Source organism: Talpa occidentalis, unplaced genomic scaffold (assembly GCF_014898055.3).
Source record: "Talpa occidentalis isolate TD23 unplaced genomic scaffold, MPIMG_talOcc4v2.1 talOcc4.14, whole genome shotgun sequence".
Classification (NCBI taxonomy): domain Eukaryota; kingdom Metazoa; phylum Chordata; class Mammalia; order Eulipotyphla; family Talpidae; genus Talpa; species Talpa occidentalis.
In genome coordinates, this window is record NW_023601433.1 from 32,558,735 (window position 1) to 32,581,840 (window position 23,106).

Below are 23,106 nucleotides of genomic sequence, written 5' to 3' on the forward strand. Positions count from 1 at the left end.
ATATTCATCCAATCCTCTCCGTTCTGGGTTTTTAATCCCTTGCCAACCCTCCTTCTCCTCCTGCTCCCTGTTAACTCTCAAATGAACTCTTGCTGGAACATCTGCTTGTCTCTTGTCCACTCCAGATATTGCCAGAGGCCCTGCCCTCAGGGAGGTGACATCCCAGTGGCAGAAATGATAAAATGAATAAATTAAATCTAGGTTTTTATCATGCTATAAGAGGGGTCAGCCAGGACACACTGTGAGGACATGGGAGGGGGGACAAAAGGGGCAAAGAGGGCCCTACTCGTCCTCACCCCCTGCAGAGGCTGGGACTGGATGACAAATAAGAGAGATGAGGGAAAGTGTGGGGCAGAGGAAGCAGGGACCAGAGTACCCACATCCTCGGCAGGAAACAGCTCATTCTGGAAAGTACAAGTACCTGGATGGTCTGGTGTAGAAGGTGAAAGGATAAGAAGGGGGCCTCCTCAGTGGCGCAGCAGTTGAGCGCTGGGTTGTGAAGCTGCCCGCAGCCTCTACAGCGCCAGTTCGATCCCCGGCCACCGGGTGAGGGTCCCACATGGCACGCAGACCTCTTCTGCCGCCCACTGCTCCCCTCAGCAGTGTGTTTCGTCGGTCTGCCTGTTCTGTTCCCCGCTCTGACTCTGGTGAATTCTCTCACCCTCTTGGCTTCTGACTGTACCCAGTGCTTGTATAAATAAATAAATAAATCTTAAAAAAAAAAAAAAGGATAAGAAGGCTCATGAGTTTAAATCCCCACTGAACTAAGCTAGTGGAAGTCTAACCTAATCTCCACCCTCTCCAAATACCCAGCACCTGGGCCCCACCTGTAGCTGCTCCCTTCCCCAGCCTGGACTCTGCCACTCCCTGCATATTTTGGGTCTCTGCACTCGACCTTCCCTCTCCTGCGAGTGCTCCATCTCTACCCAATTCTTAAGAAGCTGTCCCCCACCTCCCCTCCTACAACCCCAGTCTTACCCTGTTTGGACTTGGAGTCTAGTGCTCCCTGCTATCTTCTCTGATCATGTTGCCACACATGGGATAGAGAGGAAATTTCTGCCTTCTTGGGCTGGTTGAGCAATCAAATTAACATCAGGCAGACTTGTAGGACAAAAGGACAAATTTAATTATATATGTATGGAGAATCCATATGAATAGATATTCTAAAGCAAAAGGGGGGAAATGAGAGTATATATCCTGAGCTAAGGAATAGGACAAGGCTCTTTGAGTAATATCCCCATTTTTCATTCTTCTAGGTAAGGGAGTAGCAATGGTTTCTTGTGAGCCTACGGGGCCTCAGTTATCCTCAACTCAAAATAATCCAATGTCTTGGGGAGGCCTTGACTGCCTTTGGGAGTCCTATCTGAACATCTTGGGGAGTCTTTCCTCCTCATGTCTGTCCCTATGCTGGCTCGTGAGCCTGAGGGTCATTCTTCTCTACACGTAGCACGAGCCTGCACAGAAGGATGGATGAGCTAAAAAGGAGCTTGACACTAAATGGAAGGAAAAAGAGACATACGTAGGCCAGTCAGCACAAGGACAGAAATGCTCAGAAGCACCCATGGGTGACCCCTGAAGTCAGGCCAGAGAAGAGAAAAGCAACAATGAGGGGTCCCGAGGCTGGGAAGGGCTCCCAGAAGTGGAGGGTCTGGCCCTGGGCCTCTTGTTTCTCTCCAAGTTGAAGAATTTCCTCAGCCTGTGTTTTTGAAGTATGTGTGTGAGTCCATCAGTGTATGTTGGACTTCACGGAGCATGTGCTCCCTGTGACGTGGTGCCTGCCCTCAGAACTTCTGCCCTCTGGGACTGTCAACAGGCAACACATCTAGTGTGATGATGCCATGGCAGGACGGGCAGGGACAGAAGTTCAGCACATCCTGGGCTCTCTGCTCTATTTTCCTGTTTGTTGGAAAAACAACAGTGAGGATAGAAGGGAAAGAAGGAGACAGTACAAAACAAATATCACCCTCCCTTCTTGGAAAAACTTCCGGCCACAGCAACTCTGAGTAACCCAGCGCAACTGGGCCGGGTACCACCTGTGCACAGAGCCGGCCTTCAGCACTCAGGTGCCAGGGAGCACTGGAAATGTACTGACATGGCTCCGTGTGACGCTCTCTTTTCAGAAGAAGGTTCTGGAGCTTAAAGGAGTCATTCATAAAGTCTGCTTGGGCCTGCTGTGTCATTGGAGGGGGGCCTGGGCAGGGCCCCTGCAGAGGGAAGGCTGTGTCTGCATGTGCATAGAGGAGCAGAGGGTGCGCCCAGCCAGAGACTTGCAACCCTCTTCTCGAGGCAAGCCCGGATTGCCGAGTCCAGAAGGTGTGCTTAATACCCAAACCAGCTCAGTCCACCCTCTTCCAAGCAAATTAGAAGGGGAAGAAAATTTGGGCTTGGGGAGGAGCCCCTAACGGCCCCAATGAGCAAAAGTGGCTTAAGTGTTCCCAGCAGGTCCCCAAGGTGCCAGAGAGAGCCTCACTATACAAGTTGCTAAACAAATAAATTAATACATGAATATTCTTGTGCAATAGGTACAAAAACAGTAAAAAAATTTGTGGAAAACCATAGGCAGGGCATGCAAGGAGAAAGGGGATTATCCAACTGCAGAGGCAGGAGGCAGGAGGTGGTTTGGCTCTTAAAGAACCCTCTTGCCTGGTATTAAGTGAGGGTACAAAGCAGTGGCCCTGGGAGCAGGGAGCCTGCTGGGGGCACCGCTGATCTGGCCCCAGGGGAGTGAAGTGCAAATGAGCCTCTGGCAGTGGTTACCCTTGGTTTGAGTGTGTTTCTATCTATGAGCCTTTCAGTGCTCATTCTTTACCTTTGTTTATGACTTATCTGGGCCTCCCCTGCCCCTTATTTCTGAAGTTTCCTGAGGCTCAAGATGATAAGAAAAACCCTGTGTGCAGTCAACTCAGGGGGTCCTAGAACTGACCTCCCCGACTCCTCATTCCTAGTGTTGAGCAAAATTCAACTGAATCAATGTAAATCTGCCACTGGCTTTATTGAGGGATTCCTGAGGCTGGCAGTACCCCATCTAGCCAGTGTTCGGAAGAGGGGTACAAAACAGAAGCTTTTATAGAGAGAAGAGGGCAAGATAAGGAAAGAGAGATTCGTTGCTGGCAAGATCACCATCCTTGGGGGCCATCAGGCATATGAATGCTCATTGCTTTGAACCAGGTAACTCCAGATTGCCCCCCCCCCCAAAGTTACATTCCTGTGAAAGGCAACTAAGTATAAGTCTTCATTTGGCGATGTGACAGAGACCCCATTTTGGTGCTAGTGTCTCTTTACACCAACTTGGTCCCCACCTCCACCCCATCCTCCCCAGTGTTTGCTGCCACCCTTTCTGGGTCACAGCAGCCAGGGTGGCCACTGTCTGGCGCCCCTAGCTCAGTCACCTCTTCTGGGTCTCATTTTTCTCCCCTATGAAATTAGAAAATAAAAAAGGCAAACATTTAGAGACACTTCTAAATATTTTACGTATCTTCTCCCATTTAATTCCTAATTCTGTGACAGTCTACACTTATGAAACCCATTTTACATGTGAGAAAAGTGAGGCACAGAAAGTAGTTTGCTCCAGGTCAGATTTGAACCCATCCCCTGGCTCCCATGTTTCTAGCATCCACCTTTTGGGGTGAGAGTGGGAGAGAAACTTGACACTCCCCCCTACAAAAATGCATATTCACATGCATGCAGAATTAGCACAAAATGTTTGGGGTTCCCTGTCTCTGAGCCCATCTACAGGGCTCTAAATTTCTCTTTTCATCTGATCCTAACAATCCTCTGAGGATATGTAAGTATGATCCCCCTTCACAACTGGAAAAACCTGGGGTCAGAGAATTATGAAGTATTTCAAGGTTCATACAATTCTAAGCCAAGTCAGGATTCAAATCGAGATCTTCAAACCACAACTTCAGTGCTCTCCATACCCACTGCTGGTTGGGCCTCTAAGTGTAGCCAAGGGGGATCTTTCTCTACGCTCTTCTGGTTTGGGGATCACTGGAAGGAGTGCCCATGGAGCCATTTGCCCTGGCAGCTGGCAAACAGCAAAGCCCCTCTACCCCAGCACATCGACCCGCCCTATTCCAGACCCTTCAGCACTGGCCGACCACGCTGTGTGCCCACCAAGCACCCAGGTCCTGGTCCACCAGGCTAGATCTCCCAGTGGGTGGGAACCTGCCTTTTTGTGTGCTTACCTCCTGCTAGCCCAGAGCCTGCTGAAAGGGGGTCTGGGACAGTATAAACTGGACAGGCACCCAGGCCGGGGAGAAAGGTGGGCAGGAAGGGCGATGCCTAGGGCCAGGCTGGGGAAGCAAACCCAGCCAAAGAGGATGGAGAGGGAAGCCAAGAGCCCAAGAGACTGAGGAACTCTGAAGAAGCCCAGAGGGTGGAGTCACACAGGTGACTTCAGGGGCCAAGAAGATGAACAGGTTCTGGGGAAGGTGAGAGAATGGGTTATGAAGCAAGAAGTGGAACCAGTGAGGGCAATTCTTTGAGGGAACAGGCATGAATTCAGCCTCCAGCAAGATACACCTTTTCCGGGATCCAGAGTTCCCCCAGGACCTGCTTGTTTTCACATTGGGGCATTTAAACCCTGGGTCTCTTTCCAGGACATCTGCCTTCCAAGTCTGATTGCAGTGCAGTGAGGACTCTGCTCTGTTGAGGGAGTAAGTCTAGATGCAGTTGGATGAGGGGGCAGGTATTCCCAGGGCCCTCTTCATAGGTAGCACACACTTGACTAAAACATGAGGTAGTTGGGACACCCAGGCCCATTTTCACGATAGGAACAGGACAGAAAAGTCCTCGTGCTCCCTCCCCAGCCTCTCAGTCCTGTCCTGAATGTCTTCCAGGCAGACTTAGCTGGGGCTCAAGGGAGTTGAGCCCATGGCCAGGTTTTTGATGGGTGACTCCGGGACCTCTGGGCAGGGCCCTGTCTGCGGCCTTTAACGAGGAACGTGGCCAGAAGTCACCTGCAGCAGGAGGGTCACAGGCAACCAGCTTCCTCTGGGGGAGGCACGGATTCTGTCTGAAGGGTGTCCACGAACCTGTAGTGACCCACTCTGACTCTTCTCCCTGCTTGTGTTCAGGGCACTGGACAGACTAAGGAAGTCTCCAGGCTCCTGAGGGGATGAGTCAGAGCTTTAGGGAGCTTAGGTAGATTGTCCTTAATGTGTACAGAAGCCTCACCTCATTCCTCAGAAAATTTGAGGCTGAGTTTTTTTTTTTTTAAATGTGTACAATAAAACCATGTATGTAAAGAAAAGATAGTCCCGAAACGGTATGGAAACCTGAAGACACAGGTTTAGACATAGATGCTCTCAAACCACCTTCACTGTGAGAAGTGGGCAGATCCGGTTCCGAGCAGCCCAGCTGTTGAAGAACCTGCCGGGATAAACCAGAACAAACCCAGGATAAACCAGGACAGACTGTGCCCCTGGGGTGATCTGCAAGGGGCTGCACAGCTCACTGGCTAGGTGAGATGTCAGCAGGAGGGGGGGCTTAGGTCAAAAAGCTGGGAGACTTGCATAGCAAGCCCCCGCCCCCTTACTCTTGGGAGATGCTGTGTTTATTGGAACAAGTCCCTGCACCTGACCTGGGAAGCTTTGCATTTCCCACACTTACTTGATCATAGAATCCATTTCTCAAGAACTGTTTATTTCTTGAGGAACTGCTTTCTATAGAACACATTTTGGAGGACACAAGAATAAGTGGACTGACTGTGTATTCTTACTGAAGATAGACTGGCTGTTATGGAAGACCGCTACCAAAACATTTTCTTTTTTTTTAAAATATTTATTTATGTATACAAGAACTGGGGTATAGGCCAGAGGAAGGGATAGGCAGGGGAAGGTGAGAGGATTCACCAGAGGCAGAGCGGGGAGCAGAACAGACAGACTGACTGAAATACAGTCAGTATTTACACTGCTGAGGGGAGCAGTGGGCGAGACAGGAGAGGTCTGCTGTGCCATGTGGGTCACCTCCCTGGCTGGGGATTGAACTCCTGCTGCAGTGGCTGCAGACAGCCTCCTACTGCTGTGTCTTAACCCTTTGCACCACCAGGGAGGCCCCTACCAAAACATTTTCATTTAGAAAAACTAGTATTAGGCTTTTTATCTTACTCTACTGTATATAACTAATTATCTATAGCAGGCAAAAAACTAGAGCTCACAGTTATAAAAATCACAATTTAAGCACATAAGACACATAGCCAAGCAAGCAAAAATAACTTCAGATTATGAAGATGTGAATAATAAAGGGGTGAGTTCAGTGTCCTTCCTTTTTTCTATTTGTTTCATTTCCCCCACCCCCTTTTTTTTCCTTTTGGCCCTTTCATCCCACAGCAAGAAAGAGAGAGCATCCTTCCTTTTATGGCTGCTTAGAATTTCATTAGAGAGAGGCACATACTCGGTTTGCCCCCGTGGATGGATACTTAGCTTATTTCCAGTCATTTAATTACAGCCAGTGCTGCAATAAATAACCTCACATTTAACATCGTTTTCTAAAGTGAGTGTGTCTGTAGGTGGGTCACTACAGGGGGAATCACTGGGATACCTCGATGGTACTGTCAGGAGGTCTTAGCAGGGATTGCATGGACCTCTGCTCACCCGCAAGACAAGGAGTATTTCCCCTAGAGCCTCTCCGGGCTCAGACTGTATGGTCTTAGCAATTCAAAAGGTGAAGAAATGATAACCCGGTGTAGTTTTACTTTATATTTTTTGTCATAAGGGAGGGTGAATACATTTCATGTTTGAGAGATTAACTTTTCTTTTTTCCCTTAACTCTATTTATATCTTTGCCCATTTTTATATTGTGCTCTCAGTTTTTCACTTATATACTAGAAAATTTTGTATCTAGCTTTTGGTCTGAGAACTGAATAACATAATTTTTCCTGTTGTTTGTTTGACTTTGCCTACTTGTGATTTTTTGCCATTTAAGTTTGTTTTTTTCTGCTCTTATGTAATTAAATTTATTTTAAATTTTATGGCTTGCACATTATAATTCCATAACCTGTCTCCACTCTGAGTTTATAATGGGATTCTCCCATTGTCTCTTCTGCAATATTTATTGGCTTAGAGAAACATTCAATTTATAATGTTATTGCAGTACAAATATATTAATGTATAAATAAAATATATGATATACATATATACATTAACTATCTAAATGTATGTTATTTATATATAAATATGTAAACAATGTAATAAAATATATATTTAACATGTTAAAATTTTCTATAAAAATATTTAGAATTTATGCCTGTAATAAGATGAGCTATAACTTGATGTTTTTTCTAGAGGACTGCACAATTGTTACATTTCCATTTGTAAGAAATTCATCTTTACTAAATACCTATGATCGTACTCTTTGTTTCTGAACTTTCTGTTCTGTGCCATTTAGCTTTCAGTATACTCATACACAAGTTCTGTACTGTTTCACTTACTGTAGCTTTATAAATGTTTTAATGTCTGATCCTTTCCCATTTTGTATATTTTTCCTGACTATGCTTCATGTTTAATTTTTCCTTATAAACTTTAGAATCAGCTAAGTTCCAATGTTTTTTTTTTTAAATCCTCTTACTACTTTTATTGGAATTGCATTAAATTTATAGATTAACTCAAGAGGACATAGCATTTTGTGATGCTCTTTCTAGCCAAGTAACTGGGCCACTTTTTAAATGGACTAAGCCTTGGCAGCAAGATGTCGCCCTTGGAGTCCGTCAGTAGGGGTGAGGAGCTAATGAAGGGCAGAACACACTAGTCAGAGAAATCTTAGACACTGTTGGCATAAACACTGACAGGAGCCTTCTGTGATCAAATGAGGAAGCATAATCAAATCCCTCCCAGAAGATAGCCACTGTGTATGAATGGGAAGCTGTTGTCAGGGTTCTAGAAGCGGGAGTGCGTCGTGCAGAGATGCCACCTTGAAGGAGCCGTGCCCTGTGCTCAAGGTCACAACTGGAGCCAAGCTCACAAAGGAGTCAGGGAAGAAATGCCCATACCTGGCTGCCCTCTGGTCTTTAGAGTTCCCCACTGGCCAAACCCCACCAGCAGCCAGAAGCCCTAAAAGCCCACAATTTCATTCATCGAGATCAGGTCTAGGGCACGGAGAAGAAGGTGTAAGCTGGATGTGGAGAAGCAACCAGAAGCTGTTGGGTCCTCATCTCCAGCTTTTCATAGTCCAAGCACTGGGGTCACTAAGACAATTGCTCTGGAATGAATGGAGTAAATGAAGATCAAAACATCAATAGGGCCTCCCCGGTGGCGCAGCAGTTGAGCGCTGGGTTGCGAAGCTGCCCGCAGCCTCTGCAACACCGGTTCAATACCCGGCCACCAGGTGAGGGTCCCACATGGTGCGCAGACCTCTCCTGCCACCCGCTGCTCCCCTCAGCAGTGTACTTCGGTCCTTCTGCCTGTTCTGCTTCCCACTCTGGCTCTGGTGAATTCTCTCACCTTCCCGTGCTTCTGACTGTACCCAGTGCTTGTATAAATAAATAAATAAAATCTTAACAACAACAAAAAAACCCAAACATTATCAACAGGTAACCAAGTCTAAAGAGACTTAGTGCCTGGGCCGGAGGGCTTACCTAGAGCTAAAACCAGTTATAACCCTAAGTGTTTGTAGCATCAAAGTTAAACTGGTCATCCCACCTGCCCCAAACTAGCCCACCTGGAGTTGGGGGCATCCTGCTGATTATGACAGTTGCATGGCCCCTGCCTTTGGTTTCTCCAAAGGACATTAGTGTTACCAGGGGAAGGCAGATGGCTGCTGAGTAGAAAATGGACAATGAATCCATAACACACTCCCCATGGAAGAAGCAAAAGGATTTGTGTGGCTTTTGCTTACTAACTAGGGAGGAATGTGTCTCCACCTACCATAGAGTTACCAGTGGCATATATAGTCTCAAAGAGCTAAGTGCATCATTTCTGAGTGTTAACAGGACAGTTTAGTTGAAGAACTACCAAAATGCTAAGCTGTCTCCCAGAACACAAAGAACTAGGTCAACTTCAGTGATATTCATCCTTATCCCCAACCTCCCACCCCCATCCAAGAGAAGGCATTTATTTGGGGCTTTAGGTCTGCAGCCCTGGGAGACACAGATCCAAGAACTACTTGCCTGGAGATGGACTTACATGCACAGTGAGAGGACCAGAAAGTTCTCACTCAGATCCGCTATGTAAGTCTGTCATAGTCTGGTGCAATGAGATGCAAATTAGGTAAAGAGCTGGTCAAGCAGTGATTAGTCACATTTCAATCCTGGATAAAATCCTCTTAATAGACCTGCTCATTAGTTAAAAACAAATTGAACTTATCTAAAACTACTTCCTTTTATTGTCAGGGGAACTTGTTGGAAAGTGCTCATCACTTCCTCATCCTCTTGCTCTGCATCTTGTGGCAACTGTGAGCCTCCTGCAAAGCATCCTGTGTTGTTGCTGGCACCGCTCCTTTCTCACTACGGGTGTGGTCATGGCTCTTGCCATGCAACGCCCTACCCAGGTGCAAAATGGGTGCCCTCCTTACTCTTCACGGTTACCCTCGTGTTGCTGAGGGGGGCAGTGAGGCTCGGGGAGGGGCAGGGTGCAGGGACCCTGCACAGGGCCCACACTGCCCAGGAGTGACCTCCTGGGGGCAGCCCAGCCCTGTTGGCCTGCTCCTGGCTCCTCTGTTTGCATTGCTCGCTCCTTCCTGCCATTGGACTGCCTGTTGGTCTCTCTTCCCTTGCCCCTGCAGCCTCCTCCCCAGGAGAAGATGGAAAAATTCAGCCACTTCCCATCTACCATCACATTTTCTTTCTCTCACTCAAATTCACCTTCCAAACCCAAGGTCTGAGAAGGCTTTGTGGCTGAGGCTTCATCACTCATGCCTGCTTACTGCTGAGGGCCTGAAGTGTGGGAGACACAGAGATGGGCTATGAGGCCACTGTGCAGTTGTCACAAGTTCTGGGGCTTTCCAAGAATGAATTCTCCCATCCCCCTGCAACTACGGTCACCAAAACATTCCTCCCTCAGCAGAGTTCCCCTCAAAATATCACCCCAACCCCCTCCTTAGTACTCTCATGGAAGGACTGTTGATTCTTCTGTGCTCGGCCTCAAGCTCCCTGAGATGGAAACAAGATGTTTTACACCTGGGGCACTGAGACCCCTCTGATGAGAGCTCCTTGTGCTGTACTCACAGGTGACTGCTGGCTGCTGGCAGCCATTGCCTCCCTCACGTTGAATGAAGAAGTCCTGGCTCGAGTTGTCCCCCCAGACCAGAGCTTCCAAGAAAACTATGCAGGGATCTTCCACTTCCAGGTAACTTAATGGTAGGGCCAGGCTTTTTGTCAGTGTGTCCTAGGGATCAAGAATAGGTCCTGAAAGCTAAGAGCAGGTTCTAGAAGTTAGGAGCAGATGCTGGGAGCCATGAACGGGCCCTGGAACTAGGAACAGGCCCCCTGACTTAACCAAGTCTAACAGTCCCTCGTATTTGCAGACCCCTAGAACCAGCACTGTTCTATGAAGGGTGTTACTGGACAGTAGGCAGCTTCCTGGCCTGCTCCTTACTTGGGGCCCTGTGAGGATAGCAATGGGGATCATTTGGGACATTTGAAGAGAGGTCAAGCAGGGTGCCCAGAAAGCAATCCCCAAGTTAGGGGAAAAAAATGATTATGTGAAGTCTGAGGCAATCACCTGAGTTATCACCTTGGTCCTTCCAGCTCTAAGGTTCTAGGAGAGTTTCAAAAAGCTGCAAAACGTCACAGGGAAGTGGTCACTGTGAAGACGGTAACTTGCCCTCATGGGTACAGTGAATTGGAAGCAAACTAAGTACTCCTTACTCACCTCTTTTTAAGCTGGTAGATGAGAAGTAGTATTTTAAAAAGTACAGAGCATAGCAGAATGCTCGAGAAGCAGATGCGGATTTGGAGGAGGGACAAGCACCCCTGTCCTCAGTTTCTTAGTCAGTACTTGCCCTGCTGGAGCATAGTAAGAAGGGGCATCTCCTCATAGGAGGGGCTCATGGGGCCTATTGCCAAGGGGCCGGTGCAGGCGGGAGCCAGAGGCACTGAGGCTCGGGGTCCCCATGCTGTCACTGGCTCCTCCTAGCCTACCCTTCACCACCCTTTCCCCACCGTCCCGCAGTTCTGGCAGTATGGCGAGTGGGTGGACGTGGTGATAGATGACAGGCTGCCCACCAAGGACGGGGAGCTGCTCTTCGTGCATTCAGCAGAGGGGAGTGAGTTCTGGAGCGCCCTGCTGGAGAAGGCCTATGCCAAGTAAGTGACTGAGCCTGCCCCCAGCTGCCCTGGATTCTGGGAAAATCTGGACTGCTTCAGGGACTGCATGGAGTAGCAGAGTCCTATTCAGTAGGACTACTTGGCCAAAATTGAGCTCTGAATTCAAGGAGATTGTGCTTGGCACATTATGCCCTCATAAGTGACAGCGATTGCCATTTTTAGCCAAATTTGTCAGAACAAGTCATGAGGCTGACCGTGCTGGCTTTGAGAAAGCACCTCTACTTCCTTGGCAGTTCATATTACAGTTTTGTTAGCTAATGTCATGAAGAGTTTTTGCCAGTGGGCAAAATGGACTATTACAAAGCTGAAAACATTATGGGAACTTACCCAGGAGATAGGAGTAGAAATTGTTTTCCCATCCTTCCAACTGCATCCCTCCTAGGTTGCCCCAGTCTAGCTTATGTAGTGCTCAGCACTGCCCCTTCTCAGGAGCCCTACGGGAGCCCCTCCTGCCTGGGCTTTCTCCAGCAAATGGCCTGGCTCCAAGGCATCCAGGGGTTTCTGTTTCTTGTGGCCCCTGCCAGGGGGCAGGGCCAGGATCCACTTACCCAATGTGAGAATCTGAGGCCTGAGAAGTCACGTGAGAAGGTAAATGGTAGTGATGTGACTGCTCAAAGCGGTGTGCTCAGGCTCCAAGTCACGTGCTCAAATAGTAGCGTTAAGCCACAGGATGCTCCCACCTCAGGCGCATGGTGCCCCCTCAACACAGTGCCTACTATGCTGGAAAACGCTTTCGCTATTGAATTATCTTTTTTAAGCCTACAAATGCCAAGCATCCAACTAGCAGACCTCCCCTTTTCTACAGGACGTAGAAAGAATCATTAGGGGAGGTTGGACCAATAATTTTCTAGGTCCTTCCAATTCTGGGGTTCTAAATGATTTTCAAAACACTGCACAAAGTCCCCAGGAAGTGGTCACTGTGGAGACGGCAACTTGCCCTCACCTGCATGCTGAGTTGAAGACAAAGTCATGAAGAATCTGGGCAGAGGATTCCTGGAGCATCCAACACAGGAGACGTGGGGGGTGGGGGAGACACTCCGAGAGGCAGTAGGGTTGGCATCGGGTGCAGCAGCAGCTCTCTCCCTGCCCTCCCCAGGGTCAACGGGTGTTATGAGGCGCTCTCTGGGGGTGCCACCACAGAGGGCTTTGAGGACTTCACCGGAGGCATCGCTGAGTGGTATGAGTTGAGGAAAGCCCCTCCTAACCTGTTCAAGATCATCCAGAAAGCTCTCCAGAAAGGCTCTCTCCTGGGCTGCTCCATCGATGTAAGTACCGGCCTCCCTGTCTGTCACGCTGCTGCTGCCCTAGCTGAAGGGACACTGACAGTGTGGGGGAAGCCACTGCCCTCTCTTACATCACCAACCTAACCCTCATCCACCATATCATGCATCCCCTGGCACCCGGGCAGTGTGGGGTACTGCTGGGGGGTGATGGTCCTCCAGCCCACTTCTACCCTCAGCCTCCTGGGAATCACCACCCCAGACCACAGGTTCCCTGAGAGGACTTTGCCCTCTGCGGGTCCCAGGGAAGCACTGTTTTGGACACCTCTCCTCTCTCAGGGCCTGTTCCGGGAGCCCCGCAGCCTAGTCTTCCCTCTTGCAGGGTTAGTAGGCCTGTGGAGCCTTCTGAAGGCATGGGAAGGAGCTATTTCCTCATTGCAGCCTTGCTGGCTAACCTCACCAGGGGAGGGGTGGCGGCATGATGGGCTGTCTCCAGGAGCCTCCAGACAATGGCTGTGCCCTGCTCCCTAGCCCTGTCCTATCTGGGAACAGATCACTGTGGAACAGAGATAAGAAGCCCCGGCTTAGTCCAATTCTCTACAGGGATTCTCAAACTTTTTGCAGACCATGTAGAGGCAAAACGTGGACTGGGAGCAGTCCTGTCTTTACTAAGGCAGAAATAACAGCTGTGGGAATACATGGGTGAAGCCGATGACTTGGAGAAAGTTCTGAGAACTTCTGGTCTCACTTGAAAAACAAAAGGGCCCTTGCATAAGCCCTGTGGCTGGGCCCACCCAAGGCTGGCCAGTGTCTGCCCTAAGCCAGAGGGTGCCCTCCAGCCTCCCTCCAAGAGATGCCCTGCTCACCTCAGCAGGGAGAAGTGCATGAATACACCTCCCAAGCATTGGTGGACGGCCCACTTCCTCCCCTTCAACCTTTTCTCTGGTTGTGAAGGACAGATCTGGGTCCAAAAGCAGCTCTGCCCTCCCTCCCCCAGGCCACACCTGGGCCTGGCTGTCTCCCAGGGTGTTTGTGGTAGGACCAGAATAAGGAAGCGAGTAAGGGACAGAGAATGAAGCCGCCCACGCTGATTCTTCCCATCTTTCCAGATCACCAGTGCTGCAGATTCAGAGGCTGTCACCTTCCAGAAGCTGGTGAAGGGGCACGCGTACTCGGTCACCGGGGCCGAGGAGGTATGCCTGGCGTGGATTTTCAGGGGTCTTTCTCCCCCTAACACAATAGCCCAAAGCACGTTTTTGCCTGTGATTGCCTAGGGTGGGGTCCCCCTGTTTCCAAAATCCTTTCCAAATGGGCCTCACATTCCTGAAGTTCAGGCCAGATGGGGTTGGGGTGGGGACGTGTCTTCCCGGGACTCCAGACTGGTGTGCACTGCCCCCTGGTGGCCAGGAGATGCAGCTTTCGGAGCTCTTTTTTTGTTTCAGAATATCTGCTAAAGATAATAAAAACAATATTTTGCATCTGTATAGTGTTTTATAGTCTTTGAAGTGCTTTCACATTCCATCTCATGAAAGCATTCGTGCGTGCCCATACTCAGATCTGACTCTGCCTCTCTCTAGCTGTGTGTTCTGGGCAGGTACTTGAACTCTGCCCTTAGTTTCCTGATCTCTGAATTAGCATTACAATCATTCCCACCGGAAAGTGCTTGTGGTGATTCAGTCACTTTGCTGTATACCCCTGACACTTTGTATATACTCATGGAACTACCCTTGTTGTTGTCACTATTGCATTATAAATACTATTATGCATCCCAGTTTAATTCCAAAACTCAGACTGGACCCCAGGTCAGATATGTGGCGTTTTTTCCCTGGCGTTTTTGTTTTATTTCCCTTTTTGAGAATTTTCAAGCCTACAATAGTTGAAAGAATAGTAAACATCTGGATGTTATGTCCCCAGATTCAACAGCTGTTCGCCTCCTGTTCTTTTCCTCTGTGTTGGAGCACTTTTTCCTCTGGCATCTGAGAGGTTGCAGGTCTCAGGAAACCTCACCCACACAGACTTCAGCATTTGTCTCCATTGAATAAGGACAATCTCTTACTTAATCCCAGTGTTACTGCCATGTCCAAGAAGATACAAACTATTTAACTAACATCCTCTAATATACAGTCCATATTTATATTTTCCCAGTTACCCCTAAATGTCATTTATAGTGTCTCCCCTCCCCGCCCCGCCCCAGGGTCCAATCAAGAGTTGGTACTGCTTTGCTTGTGTTCTTTCCCTGGGGGTAAACCTTCCTAGACTCCCTTGGCTAATGGGCATCCTGTTATAGTCAGTTACATGGAGTTTCAGATGCAAAGTGCTAGCAGAGAGAGTGGGCCAAGCTTGCTTGTCCTTCAGCTTGCCAGAGAGATTGATATGCCCTGGCCTGCCAGGGCCCAGGTCCAAGGAGCCACTAGGACCACACAGCAGCAACATGTCTAGGGACAAGCCTCTCTCCTTTTTGTGATCCCCTTACAACATGAGCTGGACGACCCCCCACCCCAGCTCATGCCAATGGGGCTGTGGGCCTTAGAACCTCCAGGCCTGGCCTGAGCTCAACATCTCCCTCCTCTTACCTGACCCCGCTTCAGGTTGAAAGTAGAGGAAGCCTGCAGAAATTGATCCGCATCCGCAACCCCTGGGGAGAGGTGGAGTGGACTGGAAAGTGGAATGACAAGTGAGGAGGGTGCAAGTGGGGGAGCAGGGAGGGGTGCGTTCTGCTTGGGGGTGCTGGGGGAATGAATGGGGAGTGTGCTGTGCTGAGGAATAAAGCCTCGAGAGTGCAGGTCACCAGAGTGGGCCCAGGACCTAGGTGGCCCCCCTAAGACCTTTAACTAGCTCATTCCAGCAGTCTGGGTGTCTCCAAGACACAGGGCTCCTGTGATGCTCCTCCCTTTCACCCCTCAGGGTTCATGCCTTCCCTAGTGCCATTTAGGGTAAGATCCCGAGCTGAGATTCGCCTCACTATGGGACCTTCAGGGAATAAGTGTTCCCCTCATCCCCGCTCCACTCCAAGCCTGGGTTCTACTTTGAGATTATACACATAGGGCTTGAGACCAGAGAGAAGTTTCTGTTGATCCCCAGCTTTTTACTGTACATCTTTGACTCTGGGGTAAAATCTCCTGTGAGCCTCCCTCATGGTCTTCCTCCTGCCCCCACTCCTTCCTCCAAGGCCCAGCACCTCCAGTTCTGCCCCTTTCCCTGGCCCCCTCCAAGGCAGCCTCTGCCATGCCAGAGACACTGATTCAGCTGCAGAGACCAAGATAAGCTGCTTCTCGTCACTTTTTCAGTTGCCCCTTAAAAGAGCTACCAGGCCCCTCTGACCCTGGGTCACTGATGCTGCTTCATCTTGCTCTCATGCTCTGTGTTCATTTTCTGGACTCTTCGTTGCCACCATCTTCCAGGGAACTCACCCTCTCACTGTAGTCTTAGCCAGCGCCTGTTCCTCCACCCCCTTACTAGGTGTGGGCCCACAAGGGGAGAGAGTATGTCCTTGACCCTCCCCTTTGGGGAGACTTGGGAAGGTCATTGCCCTCTGCAGGTTTCCAATGTCTCACGCATTACTTTCTTTTCCAGCTGCCCAAACTGGAACACTATAGACCCAGAGTTGAGGGAGAGCCTGACCAGGAGGCATGAAGATGGGGAGTTCTGGTAAGATTACAGGAAAAGGGGTGTCTGCTGCAGTGATCTTTACTAGAAAACTAGCAAGATGATCATGCGAAGGGGCACAGAGGCATGGGATCCTGGTTTTGTTGTTTCACACTTACTATAAGGCCCTGAACAAAAACATTCCTAAACCACTTGAACTTGCCCATCTCTCATGGGGTTTATAAGCTGAGCAGCTTTACAAGGAAGACTAAGGGGATTCCAGGAGAAAATGGGGGAAGGTGGGGCCCCTCTCCCAACCGGTTCCTTGAGATTCATCCCAACACCTTAAGGAATCCATCCCTGAGTGAGTGGTGCGAGCAGCTGTCTGCCTGAGGCCACCTACTGCACATCGCAGGATGAGTTTCCAATGTGTATCATCGGATGCTCAGACTCCTGTTTTCACAGGGAGAGTTCTGAGCCACAGAAAGGTTTAAGCAACTTGCTCAGTCGCCTGCTGGAAAGTGGCAGCACCAGCACCGGAGTCTGTGCCTTCCTGTGGGCCCAGCCTGATCTTGGGGAAAGGTCAGCTACTTCTCTGTTTCCTCTTACAACCTGGATGTGTCTCTACTTTTGCCAGGATGTCTTTCGAGGACTTCCTGAGGCACTATTCCCGGCTGGAGATCTGCAACCTGACCCCCGACACCCTCACCAGTGATTCCTACAAGAAGTGGAAGCTCACCAAGATGGATGGGAACTGGCGGCGGGGCTCCACTGCAGGGGGCTGCAGGAATTTCCCGAGTAAGGCCATTTGGCTTCGTGGGGTAGCCCAGGCAGCCCTAACCCTGCCCCAAGGTGCAATGGGCCCCAGTCTGTCAGCTCCTGCCCACTCTGGCTTCCTTATCCCTGCGTCTCCATCTCTACACCACTCTCTTTACTCTTCCCGTTAACCTCTACACTTTCTTCGCCTCCCTACATAGACAAAAGCCAAGACCCTATGTCTGTGATGCCCTCCCCGGGCCCCTGCTTCCCTGGACCTCGGCCTTCCCCCATGCCCACCAAAGCAGCGCCCAGCCCCACTTCGTTCCCACTGGCTATTCTGTCCATCCTGAGCCCAATTGCCTGTCCTGCTGGGAACCTCAGCACCGGGCCTGTGCCTGAGCGAGTGCTGATGGCGGAGCCCAGGTGGGGTGATGATTTCTCCTGCCTTGATGGCCCCCAGTCCTCCCCTGCCTACCTCTAAGAAGTGATAGAACCCTGGGGACAGCTGCCGATTATAGAGCGCGAATTGGGTGCTGGTAACTGTCATATAATTCCATTTAATCTTCACAATAAACTTCCGAGGCAAGAACTTTATGATAATCTTCGTCTCTAAGATGAGCAGAGGCTGGGGGTTGAATGACTTTCCCAAGGCACGCAGGTTCCCCAGAACTGAGCAGTGCAGTCTGATGTGGGCTCAGTGCTCAGGCAGTAGTGGCAGCCCAGAGAGTCAGGCTCTAGGTGGCATGCCTGGCCCAGAGAGAGAGTATCCGACCAGGACTGGCAGACCAGTCGTGCTTATTCTGCCTCAAGCATGCAGCCACCAATTGGCAGTCCCAAAGGGGCCAGGAAGGCCCTTTACACCCCACAAAATTCGTTTTACTACCTACTAGCTTGGGGGTCATCAAAGTCTCTCTTAAGGGCCCGAAATATTTTCTGGCTTGGTGGGCCATTCATCTCTATGGCAGCTACTCCAACTCTACTGTTGCAGCCCAGAGGCAACCATGATTAAACGAGAAGACATGGCTGTATTCCAATAACTTTACTTACGAAAACAGGCTGCCAGCAGCCCTTGAGGTTGGGGTTTGCCACTAGATGATACCTTTACTGCCACAGTTTTATTCTGTGATGTAAGGGAGAGCAATCAGCATAGTGATCCCTGAATGAATCTCAGGTCCTTCCTGTAATCAGATTTTGGAAGCGGGGAGGGAAGAGACACTGAGAAGGGAGTTGGCCAGGTGACAGACCCTGGAGAACTAGGGACCCGAACAAGAGGCTGAAATTGTGCACAGGATGTTCCTGGCCTCTGGGTCTACTGAAGGGGGTTCGGGAGTCAGTCTCCAAGTCTCGTTGCCCAGCCCAATAGGACTCCTCTCTAAGCTGCACGACCCCCCTGACATCCGGCCCCCTTCAGAGCTCCTCATCCCCTGGGCGTTCCTGCTTAGGCTACGCACCTTGTAGAAGTGACTGACTCCTGCCCTCTCTGCCCATAGATACTTTCTGGATGAACCCCCAATACGTAATCAAGCTAGAGGAGGAGGATGAGGACCAGGAGGATGGGGAGAGCGGCTGCACCTTCCTGGTGGGCCTCATCCAGAAGCACCGGCGGCGGCAGAGGAAGATGGGCGAGGACATGCACACCATTGGCTTTGGCATCTATGAGGTGGGTCAGGACGGGGACGACCTCGCCTATCCTCTCTCTCAGCTCATCTCAGCCCCAGCAAGGAAGGCCAACCCCAGAGGTAGTCCTGGACAGGGGACCCCAGACATGGTGCTTGGACATGGAAAAAACAAAGTCACGGCCTGGGCAGATGTAGATAGAAGTCACACCGGGAGCTTCCTGCAATGCCTGTGTCAGTGGGCAGTTGCCCCCATGGCCAGTTTCCCAGGAATCCCACCCTTTCTACTGGCTTCCATGTCCCTTTCACATGCCCCAGGCTGGCACTCTCCAAAGCACAGATGAGCAGTCACCCGTCTCCAAAACAAAGAGACTTAAGCTGAGAGCAGAATATACTAGATCACGTGGGAAAGTGTTGTCAGGACAGGAACTGAGCTGACGGATCCAGTTGGTCGGAACCTGGAAGATGGGAGGGAGCTCAGAACACAGAAACAGTCAATAGGCTCCCACCAGGCCACCCCTACTTGGAGCCCTGTCCCTCCAACACCCCCCCAAAATACACACACTCAGACACTCAGTATCACGTCCTACTTTCATTCTGTACAAAATAAAGATCACCCCAACCCAGCACATCAGAGCTCAGCAACATCAGCACCGCCTCCCCCTGCTGGGGCTGCGGCACAGAGAGCTAACCCACCTGGCCAGCCCCGTGCCTTCACCGTCCCCTTTTGCGGCACAGAAGAGAGCTTCTTGTGGCCTTAGGCTGCCAGTGGGAGAGGAGGGGTGCAAGGAAGACTTCAGAGCAAACCAAGTGGGGGTGCACTTTGGTATGTTGGTGGAACTCATGATGAGCTGGCTCCTGAAAGCCACATATGCCTATCTCTGCCAGCCCCTCATCCGTGAACTCACATGGGCAACCTGAAAATGGCTGTGGTGGCAGGGGGAATATGTACACCACAGCAAATGGTGAATAAATACTGCAAATGAGGGCTCCCACCTTATCCCTACTGAGATCTGCTTTCCCTGACATCATGGAGGGAGCTCCCCTAGGGGGTTGGGGGAGAAGACTGTTCACTCAACCCTGGGATGTGGCCGCCACCGAAAGGGCACCGATCCAGGAAGGAAGGGATTTGGAAAGACCCCACCAGTTTAAAAAATGCACATGAGTCCAAATTCCTCAGTCTTAGAAATAGCGGAGTAATCTGAGGTGTGACACAGAACACCCCCACTTCCCATACCCCCACCCCCAGCCTGGAAATCAAGGCATGGACTTTCAACGCTGCTTTTCCTGGGTGGGAGGCAGCCATGTGGGTGACCTTAAACGTGTCCCTTCACAGCCCTGTGCTAGCTTCATGCTCTATAAATTGGAGCTGGTGGTGAGGGCTCATCCACATTATTGCTGGGTCATAAGAAAATATTTTAAATGTGGATGTGCTTTGAGTTCTTTGGAAAATTGCCATGTTGACTTAAGTTAATATTGCTAAAGCAACAGCAACAGGGTGGGGTGGCAATGGAGATAGTCACAGTGATGACATTTATGTATGCTGCTTTGCCAGGATCTGAATTAAGTGTGTGCTCCTTTATCTTTGCAGGTCCCAGAGGAGGTATGTCTGGTGGGCATCAGCACCTGTCCCTGGAGACTCAGATTCACCAACATGTAAAAGGCTTGCACTGCCCGCCCAGGGACCTGTGGAGCTTGGGCAGGGCTCATAGCTGTGAAGGATGAGTCCCTGCCCCTCTGCGGCCCTGGTGAGGTGGCTCAGGCCCTCGGTGCTGCTGACCTGAGCTCAGGGCAAGGTATCACAGATGGCCCTGGGGCCTTGCTGCCTCTCAGCGGCCCACAGAACACACGTGTGGTTTAGTTGTGAGTGGATAATGCACAGCTGGGGCCCCAGAGTGGGCTTCCCAGAGTTCTGCAGCGCTCTTACAAGCTGGAGGTAAAAGATAAACCTGCAGACTGTGCAGGAAGAGCTGACCCTGATTCCCAGTCCTGCCATCTGCAGGCTGCGACCGTGGACAAGCTCCATATTCTCTCTGGACTGCAGTTTCTTTTTCAATAGAACTGGTCAACCATCCACATTGGCCAGACTGTCTTGATGAATTAAGTTACTTGAGAGCACTTAGTAGGCCCACAGTTGCTATTAACGGATCTGTGGGCAGGTGTTATTTTTGCTAGAAAGTTTGCCTTTTATCAGAACATTATTTGTGTCATCCTTTTATCTCCAAGAGTGAAATGGCATTGATTTGGAGTCTTCTCCCCGCCCCCCATCCGCACTTGTTTCTGTTTACTCATCAGTTGATGGGACAGACCAACATCCACCTCAGCAAAAAGTTCTTCCTGACAAACAGAGCAAGGGAGCGGTCAGACACCTTCATCAACCTGCGGGAGGTGCTCAACCGCTTCAAGCTGCCCCCGGGAGAGTACATTGTTGTGCCTTCTACCTTTGAGCCCAACAAGGACGGCGATTTCTGCATCCGTGTCTTTTCTGAAAAGAAGGCCGACTACCAGTAGGTCACGTCCCCTCCCACCCACCATTACTACTGCCAGCCTGCTCCTCACCTACCCGGAGCTCTTCGCTCCTCTGAACATCAGTTTCTTCTTCTATTATAACCGCCTGTTCCAAAGAGTTTAGCGTGAGGATTTGACATCTTGAAGAACTTTTAGTATTATACTCAGGAACACAAAGACAATAGCCATCAGGCTATTTTGGGTTAGTAAGGGGTGGTTGTAGAGCTAATCACAAAATGTAATTTCAGCTGTTTCTCTGAATGACCGAGTTGTTTCATTTTAACGACCTATATTGGACTCTACAAACCCAGTTCCATCATTTGGAGGAAGCTGGGCAGTGCTGGTGTAACACTTTTCTGGAGCCAAGAGTGTAAGCCACAGCTCAGTGGTCTCCAGAACCTGTTGCCATGATCAGGTCCTGGGGTTCTCCCGCCTTCCTCATTGGTTCCCAGACATTTAGACCCTTTTGACCTAATGTCACTGTCTACAGGGCCTCTGTTCCCAATGACTTCTGCCTCAATAATGTGCATTTAGTTGGGCACTAGACCGAGAAAGATATAATCAGGACAACTTAACAAGAGGGAAGGTCATAGGGACTTCCGAACTGGTGGGAGGCAGGAGGCAGGAGAAGAGCAGACCAAGGACACTCTGGAGGGTCAGCATGTGCGAAGCCATGAACAGGGCAACTGTGGGTCCACTCTGACCATGTGCCCTGTACTCTGACCCAGAGGCCCAGCAGAGAGCATCCAATGGCCTCTTACCCTGTACCTACAAGGGAGGAGGGTAATGGGAAGGGGAACAGGGCATCACCCTTGCTTTGAGACAACACATGGCAGGAAAATGATTTCCCCCAAGGAAACTGGGGTGCTGTTAGTGAGGAAACAATGCTAGGGAGCTGCAAGCTGATAAATATCTCCAAACTCTGTGGCTATGCGTTTCCTGCCTCTGACGGGGGTCTCATCTTTTGCTCAAGAATGCCATGAGAAGGGGCCTTTTAGGATCCTTGGAGGAAGCCTGGTGTGTTTGGCTTCCATCCCACTAACAAGAAAATGGGGACATGATGGGCGGCCCGGGACTGACACTGTCCTGTGTCCACCTCAGAACTCGTTCTCCATCCCTGCCAACCACAAGCCACTGTTATAGGGAAGCCTCAACCCCCACAACTCTCCTCTTTCCAGGGTGAGCTCCCCCCACAGGACACCACCCATCAGCATATTAATCCTTTGCCCCAGCTTCCAAATGTCCACACCAAGGGTTTGCACGGCCTTTATCCCACACACTGTTGGCCTTGAGTTGGCACTTGTGGTGGCCCAGTTTTGGATCCCAAGGAAGACCCTCTTCAGGAAGCAGAATTACCCTCACCACACTCAGGACTCTGCTGGGATAAACTAGCGGCTGTCTGAGCTTCAGCTGCAGCCACACACTGGCCTCCATGCCGCCCTGCCCGCTTCGGCCCTAAGCAGAGCAAATCGGCTACAATGCCCTGTGTGATTCTCAGTAGGAAGGATTTTTGATGTAAGATTTATGGCAAAGAGTATTTTAAGTGGAACTTAAAAGTTGTCTGGAGTGTCTGCACCATGCCATGTGGGCAGACCATGCTATTTGATGAAGGCTTTCCACGTTTCCTCAGTTCCTTTCTGTCTTGATTTCTGTTCTTGAAGGAGATGTGTTATCCCCGAAACCTGGGATACAGAGAAATCCCTCTGCCCATCCTTGCTGGATTAAAGTCCCTCTTTCATTTTGCAGTGATTTTAGCAACACTTCCTTCTGCTTCCCCTGCTCCCAGTAACACACCTTGTCCTTCTGTTTCCAGGATTGTCGATGATGAAATTGAAGCCAACCTGGAAGAGGTACTTGTAACTCCTTGAATTCTGCCCACGCCAGCCTGCACAACCCGGAGAGCAGAGGAACAAAAAATAATCCCAAGGGTTTTTAAAAGGTCCCTGCACTTGTCAGCACAGTTTGAGATTAAGGATAGTGGGATCTGGCTCTGGCCACTGTGGGGGGGTCTAGGGGGTCCCTTCCATTCAGGGCACAGTCCCAGTGTGCACAGAGCTGAGGTGGAAAAGGAGGGACACCGCTCCTGTAATGATCGTTGAAGGTTTTGACACCCCACTTTGGACCTGAGCTGTCCCATTTATAAAATGAAAGTGAT

General features: G+C 50.2%; 1 protein-coding gene across 1 annotated transcript in view; it reads left to right on the forward strand.

Moving 5' to 3' along the window:
• Positions 1–23,106, forward strand: part of CAPN2 (calpain 2) — a 48,695-nt gene that overhangs the window by 14,703 nt on the left and 10,886 nt on the right. Inside the window, exons 3-13 of the mRNA XM_037510273.2 lie at positions 10,165–10,283; positions 11,109–11,242; positions 12,360–12,528; positions 13,593–13,676; positions 15,072–15,157; positions 16,057–16,131; positions 16,706–16,866; positions 18,318–18,487; positions 20,035–20,046; positions 20,739–20,950; positions 22,765–22,801. Coding sequence (XP_037366170.1) covers positions 10,165–10,283; positions 11,109–11,242; positions 12,360–12,528; positions 13,593–13,676; positions 15,072–15,157; positions 16,057–16,131; positions 16,706–16,866; positions 18,318–18,487; positions 20,035–20,046; positions 20,739–20,950; positions 22,765–22,801 — 1,259 coding nt within the window. The remainder of the gene's footprint in view (positions 1–10,164; positions 10,284–11,108; positions 11,243–12,359; positions 12,529–13,592; positions 13,677–15,071; positions 15,158–16,056; positions 16,132–16,705; positions 16,867–18,317; positions 18,488–20,034; positions 20,047–20,738; positions 20,951–22,764; positions 22,802–23,106) is intronic.